At 39.6% G+C, this 15400-nt stretch overlaps 1 protein-coding gene across 1 annotated transcript; it reads left to right on the forward strand.

The window, feature by feature from the left end:
- Nucleotides 1-795: 795 nt before the first annotated feature.
- On the forward strand, nucleotides 796-9542 carry LOC128743482 (protein takeout-like). The gene is made up of 4 exons (XM_053840073.1): nucleotides 796-1407; nucleotides 8613-8856; nucleotides 8920-9053; nucleotides 9109-9542. Exons 1-4 carry the CDS (start codon nucleotides 1338-1340, stop codon nucleotides 9411-9413), a joined length of 753 nt encoding a protein of 250 aa, XP_053696048.1. The 5' UTR covers nucleotides 796-1337; the 3' UTR covers nucleotides 9414-9542.
- Nucleotides 9543-15400: the final 5858 nt, after the last annotated feature.

Genomic DNA, 15400 nt, shown 5'->3' on the forward strand with positions numbered 1-15400 from the left:
TTCGAAATCGATTTACGGTTGCTCCTTTGTTCTTGGATGTGTGTATCCGACTGTCCAGTCCGCAGACTAAACGAAATGAATCACGGCGGATAGAACAAGCTTTAACTGCTAATAGAATGCGAAGAAGGAACCCTCTCCGATCGAGTGATCTCCTTAAGAACTGACGATTATAATTCTGAAATCGAGTTCGCGCGTCACTGACTGCCGGTGCGGACGCTGAGGTGACACAGGACAGAACAGGAGCGGGGTTTTTTCACGTGCACGCGATGCTTCCCAAGCGGTAATTTTAGATAAACTCAAGCCGCTACCGCTAGGAAGACTTGCAAACGGTGAGGCGACGAACCGGCAAAAAGATTCGTTTCTGAACGCCGCGCCGCGCACCAAAGCAGCAGCCGGTACAAAGGCAAGTGCGGCAGCAAAACGTTTGTCGTTCGCGTAGTTTACCGCACACTAGCGCGTCATGTCTGTGGCTTCCTGCCGGAATCCGTACCGGTCGTCGAGCCAAGCCATCCATGCGTAGAAAGCGAAAAAGGCTAGAAGAACGTCTTCGACGCCGCTCGTTTGATCGTTCGTTCGTTGGGTGGACCGGTAAAGTGACTATAATATATGTATCCACAAGCCGGTGACCACCGTTTGTTTATCTTTTTGTTGCTGAAAGATCATGCAATCACTCATATGACTATTATCAGAGTAAGAAAAGTCTGAAACAACTCCAGTAATCTAGGTTCAAAAGACAGTCTCCTCAAAATTTGAGCAAAAATTGCGAATGTCAAACTTAAAAATTCAGTTGTGGTACAAAGACTACCGACAACACACTGTTAAGTGATACCGAATATTTACCAAATCGATAGTTATTTTTTTGCTCTGTTCTATCAAGAGTTGACTCCCGATGGATCGGATGGATGGATGGTGTGGTGACCGATGGCGACCGATGATGGCGCTTAGAACTTTATTTAAGAACTTGTTTCGTTTCGGTTACACGCATTGGTTCTGCAGATCGGTTACGGTGTCCTGTGTGTGCCGAAAAAAAAGAAGCATACATTCTATAAAAGCCGCCCAACTGGACGGCCGCTGGAGCAGTCAATTCTAGTGAAGCTGGTCGGTGTGTAGTGAAGGTGGTTAGCACATCACATCGCATCTTTTTCGTCGGCTCGTTGCCTAATTGGAAAGGAAGCACATATCCACAACCTGGTGAATGTTACCCGAGGTCGACTGCTGATCGGTGATAGTGAAAGTGAATTGTGTGTGGATTCCTCTAGAATTGAAGCGGAACGGGGTGGCGATTGTAAAAATATCGGTAGTTTCGGAAAAAGGAAGAAAAAATCACAGCTGCAACGATGAAACGACTTCTGGTGTGTTTGGTTTTTTGTGTGATATTGAGGATAGAATTGGTCCATAGTGTATTACGTAAGTTGAATTCGAATTATGAGCTTGATTTTTGAGATTGGGAAACAATTATAAATGTATTAATTTGGAATGCGAATTTACGAATTAGACGAATTAATGCAAATAAGATTTGCTTCCTGATTATATTACTAAGAGTGAAGTGATACCGAAAAAGCGGTTCTGTGTTTCAGAAAAAACATCAAATTTACATTCTATATTGTTACACACATATTCTTCCAGTGTAGATAAATGCACAATTTTTAAATATTTATTTCAACAATTCAGTTGATTTTTTCATAAGATTATATTGAGAAGTATTAATATTAGAAGAGAATGCCAAAGACTGACACATTGATATTATTTTTGTCCGCCTCGTCTGGTTTGTTCTAAATGTCATCTCATATGTTTTCTACGTGAAGGAAGAGCGTTAATAAAATTAAGCCAAGAAATTAGTGGGCTTTTTCAAGGAGTGGTGATCTTGATGACAGTGACTTTGCGAAACATGCTTTATATTTTGGTACAAGGATCGATGATACTAACAATCTTCATAGTCCTTCAAATCCGAAAACAATATGAATTTTACTTAGAAATAACATTTCCTTTTTGCTCAAGACTTCATCATATAGCTTACAGGCTCGAGTTTTCACGGAATTTGCTTAAATTTTTGCTACACAATTTTGCTGAACATGTTTGGAAGAATCATTTGCTAATTCATGCTACGAAAATAATCCAATACGGAAACAATAAAATAAATTAAAAGCAATAAAATCTTGAGTGCCGGCTGCGACTCATTTCACAAACCGAAGGCGTTTAAAGGAGGAGATTAAAGAAAAACTAGATTAATTAAAGAAATCCGAACTGAGTCTGTGACTTCTGCAGAAAATAAAAGTTTGTTGACTTTGGAGCACTTACTTTGATTACACGAGAGTTTATTTTAATGACAGCAGAGTTGGCACGCACAGTTTGTTTGACTGTTTTGACTGAACCGTCTCAATCAAGCGGAATTTCCACAAGTTGGGTATGGTACAGTTGTATAATCAACAATACTGCTGAACTAAGTATTGCATTAGATACTTCTTATAGTGATGATGCTGTAAGGGTATAATACAGTTGATAACACAAAGGTCGCGCTCATACTTCCTTATAAAACCGTAATTAATAAGATAGAGATATGTTTAATTAATCAATATTGTACATTATATCCAACCATTTTAGTGGCCCATTAAAAAGCCAAGCCTTGAACTTAAACGTCTTTCGAAGACTTGACCCTTCTTTATCGACAGACTTCGCAGCCGGCTATTAGAGTACAGAACAGCTACGGGGCTAGTGCAACAAGACTACCCACTCTAATCTAGCAGCACTACCTAGTCGAGATTCGAACATACGACAACTAGCTTGTTAGACTAGCTTCGTACCTCGAAACTAACTGGTCGGTATCATTGGCCCATTATTAACTCTTCAAATTTATGCTTGATTGAGGTGGTACGAGCTCCAGTGATCGCGAAAGGAGCTAATACAGCAGCTATCCATGGAGAAATGATGTCTATACGGCTTTCACAACGGTATCAAGTTCAATTTTTTCCATGCCTGCTAACCGCACTTTGGCGGATTCTGGGAGACGGGGATTAAAGCAAAGCAAAGCCTAGATGCTACATTCCATTTTCGAAACTTCGACTTCTGCTTTTGTTCAATAGACTTGGCAGGACTTGTAGGGCTAGTGTTACGATCCTATTGACTCTAACTGCCTCTCCCAGCCGAAATTCGTACATTCGATGATTAGCTTGTAAGGCCAACGTCGTACATCGAAGTCAAGTGGAAAGAAAACTAAAGTCCATATCTCCAAATTCCGATGGGATAAAATTTGATCTTTTTTCGCCATAAATAAATTATTTTGGTGAGGAATCCGATGTCAGGGTATTTACTACACATAACTTTTTCTTATGAAGATTATGTTACATGAAAATAGCTTTCTTGTGGCCAAAAATCCCGGTTGTATCCCAACGCAACGGGCTCCAGAGTTATTGATTAATACATCCCCGTACTCCGAGAAACGTAGGCTAAAGTGCCCTTTATTTGGCCAAAACTACTAGAAATAGACGCGTGTCGTGAGCAAGAACTAGACCATTCCCCCCATGAAAATATCATTCTTTTGACATCAAACGATTGAATGTAAACCTGCGGCATTTGGAGATTTTCTTTATTTTCTTTATTTTGTTTACTTTCCATCTAACCTTCAACAGTCTTAATGAAGAACTTTTTACTGGATCCTATCACAATTTACTTAAACTTATTTGAACGTTCAAATTCAAAATATTGTTCAACGCAGTTAAATGTCTTAACACACGACGCAACAGGTTCATTACGCCCAAACTAGAGCTGTCTGCCCGCTAGTACCGCACTATGGGGCAGAAATCAAAATTTCACGACAAAAATGTTTGCGGTTATACGGGATGTTTTAGCTCAATGTGATCTTTGGCATCTTTTTGAATGAAAAAATTATGCACCTTTTGTAGGAGTCGTCCAATATCCAGGTGTTTCCTTAACAACAATTTAAGTAATAACATTTTGAGTAAATTTGTTTTCAATTTTTCAGTTTCCAAATATTAAAGATAAAACAATTTTATGTAATTTTTCTAAAGATTCTATCTTCTACTTATGTTCAGCAGCAGACCTATGTTTTTGGATGACCCATCAAATCACATTTCCTCTTGCAACATGTTTCTCTCAACAGATAGCTCAAAATGATGTTCTAGAAATTATTTTGCACATGAAAGAGAAATATTTTTGCTTAAGACTGTTTTGCTTTTTTTGTATGAGTTAATAAGATATAACTGATTTTAGATTAAAAACAGTCTGATGAAAAATCCGAATATCTCAGCCATCTGCAAGTATCTGCAATTAGTTTGCATACCAATTTGTTGGAAATTATGCAAGCTATCTGCCCAAATGTTCATTTTAAGGAATATCTAGGAATTTCACACCAACTTTTACGCAAGCTATGGTAACTATAAATGGGCATAGTTATGGTCAAAATCACCCCAGAAATCGTTTTCGGAGACTATGTAAATTGTTTTTGTGATGGAAAAACACCCGTCGGTCGAAAAGTTTTTTTTTTAATTTTTGTCTCGAAATTTTAATTTTTGGCCCATAGTGCATCGGTCGGCCGAATCCGGTGATTATGCAAAGGGCTAGGACCTGTCAGTGGATGGAAGTGGATGATGGCGGCCTTTGACAAGGACTTGTTCGTCGAAGCAGTCCGGGTGGAATGAATGCGCGTGAGTTGGCGGACACGCTGATGAGGGCATGTGAGACAACTGTCCAATTTTGGTCATAAAAGCCATTATAAGAGTGTGACAAACCCAAATTGTTGCTTGGGTGAAGCCGACAAATGCCCAGCACCCAGCTTACTGGTAGAATGAGACACCTAGCAGCCTTCGTGCTAGTTGTCTTAGAGTTGTCGCGTCTAGAGAGTCAGAACTCCAGGGGAGCCTGAAGCAGAGCAAACGCAACTGCTACAAGCAGCTGTGTTGAGATGCTTTGGTGTCACCCCCTGGAGGGACTTTTTACGGCGCACGAGCCTACAATATGACCACCAACACCATACAGTATAGAAGAGAGGGACAATGCCGACGGTCTGCTAGTCTTTAACGATGAACTAGTAACGGTAGCTAGACGGTTAAAAATCAAGAAGATGCCCTGTTCGGATGAAATCCCCAACGTGACCCTGAAGGCTGCAATACAAGCGTACCCAAACATGTTCATCATAATGCTGTTAAAATGCCTAGTAGACGAGTACTTCCTGGGCCAAAGGAAACTGCGAGGGATCCGCCTGGATACATGCGGAAAGCTCCTGGAGAGGATTGCCCTGTACAGGCTGACGAGGTACATGGAATGTGAACATGCAGTTCGAATTCCGGAAAGGGAAATCAACTGTGGATGCTAGCCGGAGAGTAGTCGAGCGAGCCGCGAAGTCGTCCAAACAGAAGTGAAGCAGAGATCGTATTTGCGCCTATTGTAACGATCGACGTAAAAAAACGCTTTCAACAGTGCTAGCACGGAGGCCATTGCCGAATCGTTGCACAAAATGCAGGTCCCGTGATATCTATGCAAAATTCTGAAGAATTGCTTAAGTTGTTTAGGAGACCGCCAAGGGGCGTAAGACGATGAACATTATGTCGAAAGTTCCGCAAGGCTCCATCCCCGGGCCATTGCCTTAGACTGAATGCACAATGGTGTACTGACTTTGAAGCTTCTCAAAGGTGCGGTAATCGTCGGCTTCGCGGACGACATCGTGTTATCGGTGACGCGTGAATCACTAGAAGAGGTGCAAATGCTGGTGACAGAGGCGATTGGAAAGATCAAGAACTGGTTGCAGGGGGCATAGCAATAAATTTCCCAACATAAAAAACGGTCCTGCTGGTCAGTAATTGTGAAGAAGTTTTGCGGGCAGTTATCAGCATTGGAGAGCACGTGATTACTTCAACGCGTGCTGTTAAGCATCTGAACTTCAACTTCAAGAGCCATATCGACAACGTCTGTGAGAAGGCGGCAAAGCCAGAATCATGCCGAATAGTTACGGGCCTATCGGTTCTATCAAAGGCTCAACGAATCTCTCAAAGGCTTTGTGCCGCGGGCCGAAATGTGCAGAGATAAAGATGGAGGTATCTTCGACTTCGATCGACCGTCCGGTGATCGATAGGTGGAAGCAGCACTATGATGAACACCTGAATCGATCGATTTCAAAGCCGCATATGATTGCGTAAACCGACAAGAGCTATGGAAAATTTTGGACGAAAAGGGTTTTCCGGATATGCTTACTAGACTTATTATGGCTACGAGGGATGGGATCCAGTGCTGTTTGAGAATCTCGGGTGGATTGCCGGACCCATTCGAATCTCGCAGGGGACTTCGACAAGGAGATGGTCTTTCCTGCCTGCTATTCAACATTGCGCTTGAAGGTGTGACAAGACGAGCGGTGATCGAAATGCGGGGCACGGTTTTCAATAATTTCAGTCAATTTATCTGCTTTGCTGACGACGTGGATGCTGTCGCCAGAACATTTGAGGCGATGGAAGATCAGTACACCAGACTAAAACGCGAAGCAGAGAAGATTGCGGGCGGATTCGAGCACGACAGGCCCGCTTGGGCAGTACCGTGGTAATCGACGGGGATGAGTTCGAGGTAGTCGATGAGCTCGTATACCTTGGCTCACTGGCAACAGAGGACAACAATACCAGCCGTGAGATTAAAAGGCATATTATCAGCGGAAGTCGGGCCTAGTACGGACTGCGGTCGAACAATCTGAGCCCACATACAAAGTGCACACTGTACAAAACGCTAATTAGACCGGTTGTCCTCTACGGGCACGAAACGTGGACACTGCTAGAAGAGGACCTACGAGCACTCGGAGTTTTTGAACGACGGATGACGTAAGTAAGTAAGTAAGTTACGGGCCTAGTACTAGCAAGCGACGGCTGCTGGCTAATGTATCATCGTCGAGACTGCGATACGGTGGTCCAACCTGGATCACAGCGTTACGAACTATGCGGAATCACGCAAAGTTGAACAGTACGTACCGGTTCATGGCGGTGAGAATCGCTAGTACGTACAGAACAATATCGTCAGAGGCAGTAGGTGTAATCGTTGTAATGATCCCCATTGGCATCATGATTGCGAAAGAAGATAAAGAGTGTTACGAACAAAGAAGCACCAGAGCAGTTTGGAAGCTGATGAGGGAAGAGTTGTTGCCCAAGTGGTAGCAGGACTGGGACACGGCCGAGAACGGTAGACGGACGCACCGACTCATTTCGGTTCTGTCGACCTGGTTAAACAGAAAACATCGAGAAATCAGCTTTCACCTGACCCCGTGCTTGTCGGACGTTTCGGAGGCGGAGCGACAAACACAACGGAGCAGCACCAGGCTTGGATACCAACTCTACCAGAGTGCCATTGAAAGGACAGAAGTCAACGATGAAATGCAAAAGCACAACCTCCTCCCGAAGCAAAACTTGCCGGAGTTCCGAGATAGTGGGAAAGGAACAGAGAAAGTCTGACCAGAGGTCATTACGGCCCATGGAATTCATAGAGCGACCTGATTTGACCCGCACTATGCCTATGCCACCATGCCATGCCATGCTCTACCGTATAGGTATTTAACACATTAAATACTTGCATCATTCGCATTCTATTTCACTTACCACCATCTGGGAGCACACGTCGTGCAAAGATGACTCCATAGCACAGGACGTTTGAATATTCAAATCACTATTGAACTAAAATATTTTTTACGTTCTCTAGATTACGCACAATAACGACGCAAGTTACCATAAATACCTTATCCGCAATTTCACATTATTAGCAGATGATAAACAACATGGTAACCAATGGTAACTATAGAAAAGTTGACATGGCACACTTGATGAAAGCTTGACGATGGAGTAAACGCACCTGATGATAAAGGATGAAAGCTTACGAAAAAGTTACAGATACGTACAAAATTTCTGATTTTGATTGACGCATTTTCAAATTCAACTCAACAGGTCAGGGTGATGTGTGCCAAGCTTTTTTATAGCATCCACCTTGAATTGACCTGTAATTTGGCTGCAAATAAAAAAAAGAAGTTCAACATTTAAAGTGGTACCTTCCAAAGGTCGTCCGTTAGTGTTTGTTTTTCAAAAATTCTGATTACACATCTTATTAGACAGTAAATAACAAATAGTTGCTCGCAATTCTCCGAAAACCGGCTTCGAATTGTAAACCGTTCCCGGTAATAATGAATCATCCAGAACAGTTGTTTAGCCAGTTGTTTGTTTTGTTTTGAAAAGACTTTAGGTTTATTCTTTTAGAGCTGCTATTTTTTCTCTTCATTTTTCGACAAGTAGTTAAACTCCATTTGGGTTTTTTACTGCCTGACATCACCTGTATTTAGTTAAATCTTTGTTAGCGCCTTAATCTGTGACCATCGTCTATCGCACCTGGACCGGTGCACCGGTGAGGGTGAGGGCGCGCTGAAAGAAACGGTCGTTAATTGGTTGTAAATTTATCTTACGCCAAGGTCATCAATTTTTAAGAATTTTCTTTGGATGACTTGCAGTTCACGTAAACAAACAGTGATCTAATAGAAATTCTTCCTTTTTATTCTGGAATTTGTTTACTTTTCCTGTTTTTCGACGCTCAAGCTGTGTCATATTGGAACATTAATTATTGAAATGATTATTTATTTGCAGCAAACATACTGCCGAAGACCTGCTCACGCACTGATCCCAATTTCGAGCGTTGCGTCAAGGCGGTGGTCGAACAAATCCGGCCGAACATTGCGAACGGTAACTACGGACCCGGTCAACCGAAAGCCCCATCGCTGGAACCGATCTACGTCGATCGACCGCTGAACATAGACAATGCCGGCTTCCGTGCGAAGCTTTCCAACGTGACGATTAAGGGTGCCGGAGGATTCGTGGTTGGTCGAATCAAGTGCGTAGCAATAAAACTTAGGTCCTAAGTGGTACTACAATGAATAAATCTTTTTGTTCTCAGGTTGGACTTGGAGAATAAGGCTATTAATGTCAGTGTGAAACTGCCCAACATGCTGGTCAACGGACAGTACAATATGGATATGCAACTGCTCCTGCTGAGGATCACTGGTCAGGGTGATTTCGAGCTGAAACTTGGTATTTACCTTCTTCTAAATCATATGATGAAAATGATTAAATTTGATCTTTTCAGATGATACCCTTTGCAATCTGAGAATGAAGTACCTCATCAAGCGGTCCCCGAGTGGGGAAGACGTCGTTCAATTCGAACCGATTCAGGTGAAGCTGAAGTTTGTCAAGGGACGCTTCAATCTGCAGAACCTGTTCAACGGCGATCAGACGCTCGGCCAGGTCGGAAACAATGTCATCAACGACGATCCGCTGGTGCTGCTGGAGGAAGTGCGGCCCGCTTTCGAAGATAGCTTGGGTCGGATCTTCACTGCGATCGCGAACAGTGCGGTCAGTGGGGCGACTGAACTGGAACTGATTCCGCTTTGATTGGCGAATTCGCTCTCTGCTAAACCAATGCCAACGCCAGCGCGGATTAGTGATAGTACAAAGCTGATTCTGATTTTGCCTAAAGGAAACTGCGGAATCCAATTGTTGAATGCTCGAACGGTGGCTTTTTGTGACAATATATAGATACGTTTCTGGGAGTTTCGTGCGGTTGAATGCTTGGAAAGAAAAGTAAAGCCTTGATGGTTAATTTGAACAGGTTGGTGTTGAAAATTATTACAATCACCTAAATCAGATTTACTGCCTTTAGTTAGTGAGTAGAATAGATTAGAGTGTGCCGATAATCATAATCCACTTAACGCGTACACCGTATACCGTGCAAAATCAAACAGTTTAATTGATGCATTATTCATTAGATGCGTATAGTGTTCGGAGTCGAACTGATTACTTAATGAAACAGCACCACCGGTCGGGCGGGCGGTGTAGGAGGCCAAAACCGAACTCGCTGACGCATATCGAGCCGTCCGTCAGTATTGTGATCGCAAAAATAGAACAGGGAAGTAACTCGAGCAAAAGTCGAGTAGAATTCAACACGTTCATTAACTATGCTGGGAATCACAAGCTTCATTTTTCTAGTAAATTGAATTACTGAACTGCAAAATAATTATAGGAGTGAACCTGTCAGGATTTTAATGAAGCTCTCCTAATGGATGTATTTTTTAATTGAGATTTACTTAAATACGACATTCGTATAATATTCAAAAGCAAAATTATAGTAACTGTTCTAGGTTGTCCGATTTTTACATCTTATTTCAATTTTTGAGTGTTGTTTTGAGTTGGGGGATTCGAATACTTTGTCCATTAATTTGAACTTTAGTAGAATATCCCTATTTGCTATACGTGCCGTGCGAGTCGATTCCCATTAGGTATATAGACAACTAGCCATTTGCTCTGGCACGTTCCTAGTCAGGTATAATATCGTTTATAACCTTCTCGGGATTAGCAGACCAAATTTCATCAGGAGATAACCATCTCTTGTCAAGAGATTTAACTCTGCTCCTTCATAAAGCGAACGCAAAAAGGCTCCAGACCGGTGAATTCTGAATTGGAGCCCGCTTTTGCTAAATCGTCTGCTATTTTATGGCATTGTGGTTCCAGTGTCCTGGAACCCAGTATAGATTTACTGAATTCATTTGGCATAGTTGCCGCAATTGAAGAATGCAATCACAGAATATTCTCGACGTGCATTTGCAAGCAGTTAGCGCTTTCAATGCTGCTTGACTGTCAGAGAAAATTCAGATATTTGCAAGTTCACTTAGACGCTGAAACAGTGAACCGGCAACGGTAACAAATGGTTTGAGTTTGAATTTGAATGTTTATAACTTGTTTTTCTGAGGATAGCTGAATAGAGTAAGCGGAAACGTTAACGATAAGTTATAATTTAATGGTTTCACCGATAAAAATCAATTTAAATCCGAAAAATAGACAAAATTGAAATTGGACTAGAAATAAGACTTGGAACTGGACTAGAAAATAGCGACAAAACTGGACTTGAAATTGAGCTAGAAATAGGGCTTGACATAGGGCATTAAATTAGTCTAGCATTTGCAATAATTTGGGCTTGAAGCTTCATTTCAAATTGAACTGGAAATCGGACTTTGAATTGAATTTGCAATTGGAATTGAATTTGGAGTAATTTGGACCTGAAGTTTTACTTGGAATTAGAGATTAAATCGGACTTACGGATCGGATCGGAATTTTGGATTTAAATTGGACTTAAGATTACACTTAGAATTAAACTTGAAATTAGTCATGAAACTAGAATTTATGGACAAGAAATAAGACACGAAGTTTCGCTTGAAATTAGGATTAACACATTTCGGTTTACTCTCTCATAAGTTTTACGTCTTTTTCGTTCCTTCTTTCTGTTTTCCAGTCCCGTTTTTCTGCTTTTCGAACTATTTTTCTTCTTTTCTGTACTGCTTTCTTGGTTTTTGCTCGCACTTTTCTTCTCTTTTCTACCGTTTTTGCTGCTTTTCTTTCGATTCTTTTCCATCCCGTGTTTTTTTGGTCCGTTTTTCTTCGTTCCCTGTCCCTTTTTTTATTATTTACAGTACTGTTTACCTCTTGTGTTTCACTTTTTTTGTAATTTTTTTCCGCGTTTTCCATCTTTTCTCCTTCTCTGTTTTTCTCTTTAGATGTTCCGCTTTCTCTTCTTTTCTGTAATGTTTATATTACTTTTGGTACCCTTTTTATATTCGATCGCCGGTTTTCCTTCTCTGTCTCCCGTTTTTCGTCTTTCTGTACAATTGTACGTTTTTCTTTTCTTTTCTTTCTGTTCCATTTTCCCAACCCCATTTTGTTCTATCTTTAACCTTTTATATTGCTTTTGGCTTTTTTCCCGTTTCTTTTTCTGTTCCGTTTACCTCTATTTGGCTTGTATTTTTCCTATTTTCTCTCGTGTTTTCCTTTTCGCTGGCTTCTTTCTCTTTTTTTCCAGCTCTTCCTTCTTTTCTGTAATGTTCTGTTTTTCGTCTTCTCTAATTTATCTTTAATTTTTTTCTACATTTACCATTCTATTTTACCGTGTTTGCTTTTTCGTTTTTTTTTTCTTTTTTCCTTCTATCTTTCGTGTTTTTTTTCTTTTTTAGATGTCCCGTTTTTTCTGCCACAGTTTACTTCTTGTGTTTGACTCATGTTTCTGTAATCTATTTTTTGCGTTTTCCATCTTTTCTCTTCCATTTTTTTTCCTTTTTAGATGTTCCATTTTCTGTCACATTTATTCTTTTTTTTTTCTCCTTTTCCATTTGCTCTTCGGTTTTCCTTTTCTATGTCCCGTTTTTCGTCTTTTACTCTACAGTTTTACCTTTTTTGGTCCGTTTTGTCTGTTTTCCTTTCTTCTTTTTCTTTCTTTTCTACTTTTTCTGTCCCATTTTGCAATCCCATTCCAATTCTGCTCCATCTTTTTCCTTTTATATTTCGTTTAACGTTTCCTCTTTCGGTCCCCGCTTTTTTCACCATTTTTCTTTTTCCTTTTGGTTTCACTGGTTTTGTCTCGTTTTCTTTCTTTTTCTTTTCCATTTCCTCTCCTATTATGTGTTGTTTTTCTCCTATTCTCTTACGTTTTTCATTTTTCTGCCTTTTTTCTTTTCTTTTACAGCCCCGTTTGTCGCATTTTCGTTTCCTCTTGTTATTTTTCTCTTTTCTGTTCCGTTTTTCATCATTTTCTTTCATTTTCAAGGCCGTTTTTCCAGTCTTTTTTCTGTCACGCTAACTCTATTTCTAGTTTCTTGTTGTTTTCGTGTGCTCCGTTCTTCTTATGTCTTACTTTTTCGTTCTTTCGTTTTATCTCGTTTGTCTTTCGTTTTCATTTTATCTATCCATTTTATACTATTTCTGTTTTCGTTCCTCAATTTTCCTGTTCCCGGTATTTTCTCTCTTTTTTTCCTCTTTTTCTATCCCGTTTGTTTTAGAAAAAGAAGAAAGAGAGGAAACTCTGGAAGAAAAAAAAGAAAAAACGTGATAAAATGGCATAAAAAATGAGATATTTAGAGAAAAATTAAGAAAATGGGGGAGAAAACGAAGGAAAAAGTTGCCTAAAAGAGGTCTGAAGACTTGACCTGAAAATTAATCAAAAATGGAGAACAAAAAAGAGAAATGAAACAAAAGAAGGAAAAACTATTAATTCCCTTTTTCGTTATTTTCTTCTTCAGACGTGCCGTTTTTCTCTTTGGACATGTTTATTATTTTTTCCATTTGCTCTCCGGTTTTCCTTTTCTATCTTTGGTCCGTCTTCCTGTTTTTCATTTCTTCTTTTTCTGTCCCAATTTTCCATTTTGTATCATCTTTCTCATTTTATATTCCGTTTGGCTTATTTCCCCCGTTTTCCTCTATCGGGTTTCTTTTCTGTCTCTCGCTATTCTTCTTTTCCCTTTTGGTTTCTCTTGTTTTGTGGTTCTGTTTTCACTTTAGGTTTTTTCTCTTTTTCCATCCCGTTTTTTCACTTTTTTGACAAGTTTTTTCTTTTTCTTTACCTTTTTCCATCATTTCCCTAAATTACGCTCCTTTTTCTCTCGTATTTCCTTTTCTATGCTTTGTTTCTCTTCTTTTGCTGCTATTTCTCCTTTGCGGTGATGTTCTGCTTTTCGTATTCCTCTCATTTGCTTTGCTTTTTCGTTTCTTTTTTCTCTATTTTTCTCTTATTCTGTTTTCGTTTCTCAATTTTCCTCATTTTCAGCGTCGTTTTTTTTTATTTTTATTTCTTTTTTCATCCCTTTCTTCCCACTATGTCCTCATTTTCTTTCTCTTTTCCTCGTTTTCTTTATGGTTTTTCTTCTCTTTTCATTTTCAATGTTTTTCTATTTTAAATGCCCCGTTTTTTGTTCTTTTCTGTCAAGTTTATGATGTTTTCGAATCCTTTGTTATCTATTTGCTCATCGGTTTTCCTTTTCTATTTCCTATTCCGTTTTTTTTTCTCTGGAACTTCTCCTATTCCTTTGATCCGTTTGTCCTGTCCGATTTTCCTATTTCTTTCCATCTTTTCCTGTCCCATTTTCTCCCATTCGCACTCCATCTTTCATCTTTTATATCTCGTTTGAACTCTTTTTCCCGTTTTTCTCGTTTCCTCTATCGGTATCCTTCTCTCGCTATTCTTCTATTTCAGTTTTGTTTCTCCTATTTTCTGCTTACATTTTCCCTTTCTTATCTCTTTTACTTTTCCGTTTCCACACCTTTCAAGTAACGTTTTTATTTTTTCCCAGCCTCTTCCCTCCGTCTAGTTTTTCTCTCTCGTTTTTTACCTTACATTTTTTCTCTTTTTTCCTGTCCCGTATTTTACCTCTCTTTTTTGTTCCGCTTTTCGTCTTCTTCAATTTTCAGGCTCGTTTCTCCTCTTTCTGTCCCGTTAACTCAATTTTTAGTTTTATTTTGTTTTCGTTTATTCCTTTCTTTTTATGTCCTGTTCTTTCTCCCCTTTTCTGTCACGTAATGTTCCGGTTACCTTCCGTTTTCTTTTTCTCTATTTTCCTCTTTTTCCGTTGACGTTGCTCAATTTTCCTGCTAGTTTTTTCTTTTCTATTTTTCTATCACCTTTTTGGTTCCGTTTTTCCTTCCTTTTTGTACAATTTACACACCTTTTCTTTCTCGTTTTTCCAGCTTTTTATCGTTTTTCCTTCTTTTTTGTCTCATTTTTCTTCTTTTCTCTTTCGTTTTTCGACTTTTTTTGTCTCAGGCTCTTCTTTTTTTGCCTCGTCCATTTAACCGTTTTCTTCTGTTCCACTTTTTACCCTTTTCACATCTCATTTTTAGCCACGTTTCGTTTTCGTTTTTGCATCATGCCAGTTTTCTTCTTTTTCTTTCTCGCGGTATTCTGGCCTTAAAAAAGTAAAACGAAAGAAGAAACGTGACAGAATGGAAGGAAAAACGGGATGGAAAAAAAGAAAAACGAAAAAAATGGAGGAGAACAAAACGGGAGAAATGGTAAAAACGATGAGACTGGATAGAAAAAAATTGCGAACGAGGAAGAGAAGAAAAATGAGCGAAAAGAAGGAAAAACGAGGAAAATGTAAGAAAATTACAGAATAAAACGGAATAGAAAAGAATACATAGATAGAATATAGGGATAGGAGCAGGATGAACAAGAAGAGAAAAGAGTAAAAAGAGATGAAAAAATGAAACGAAAGACAAAAGGGTTGGAACGAAGAAGAAAAAAAAGAACGTGACAGAAAAGGATGGCAATGAGAGAAAAAACTGAATAGTCGAAAAATAAAAAAAAGAAAAGAAGTTGAATGGAAAAAATGGCGAAAACCCGAAAAAACAAGACAAAAAATAACAAAAAAAGAGAAAGAAAAGCGGTATAACGATGAAAATCGTGATAGGAAAAAAGAAAAACTATGAAAGAAGAAACAGGATGCAGAAGATAGGAAAAACGAAGGAAGACGGGACAGAAAAAGAAAAATAAGTGACAGAAAAGGCTGGAAAATGAAAGAGAGAAAGAGACAAAATGAGTCCGAAAGGAAAAACGGAACAGA

The sequence above is a fragment of the Sabethes cyaneus genome, chromosome 3 (assembly GCF_943734655.1).
Source record: "Sabethes cyaneus chromosome 3, idSabCyanKW18_F2, whole genome shotgun sequence".
NCBI classification, from domain to species: Eukaryota; Metazoa; Arthropoda; class Insecta; order Diptera; family Culicidae; genus Sabethes; species Sabethes cyaneus.

Bases quoted from the DNA above. Each gene is read 5' to 3' on its own strand.
- LOC128743482 (XM_053840073.1), top strand. From the start codon at position 1,338: ATGAAACGACTTCTGGTGTGTTTGGTTTTTTGTGTGATATTGAGGATA. The intron at 1,408-8,612 runs GTAAGTTGAATT...ATTTATTTGCAG, and splicing joins ATTGGTCCATAGTGTATTAC to CAAACATACTGCCGAAGACC. The intron at 9,054-9,108 runs GTATTTACCTTC...TGATCTTTTCAG, and splicing joins TGATTTCGAGCTGAAACTTG to ATGATACCCTTTGCAATCTG.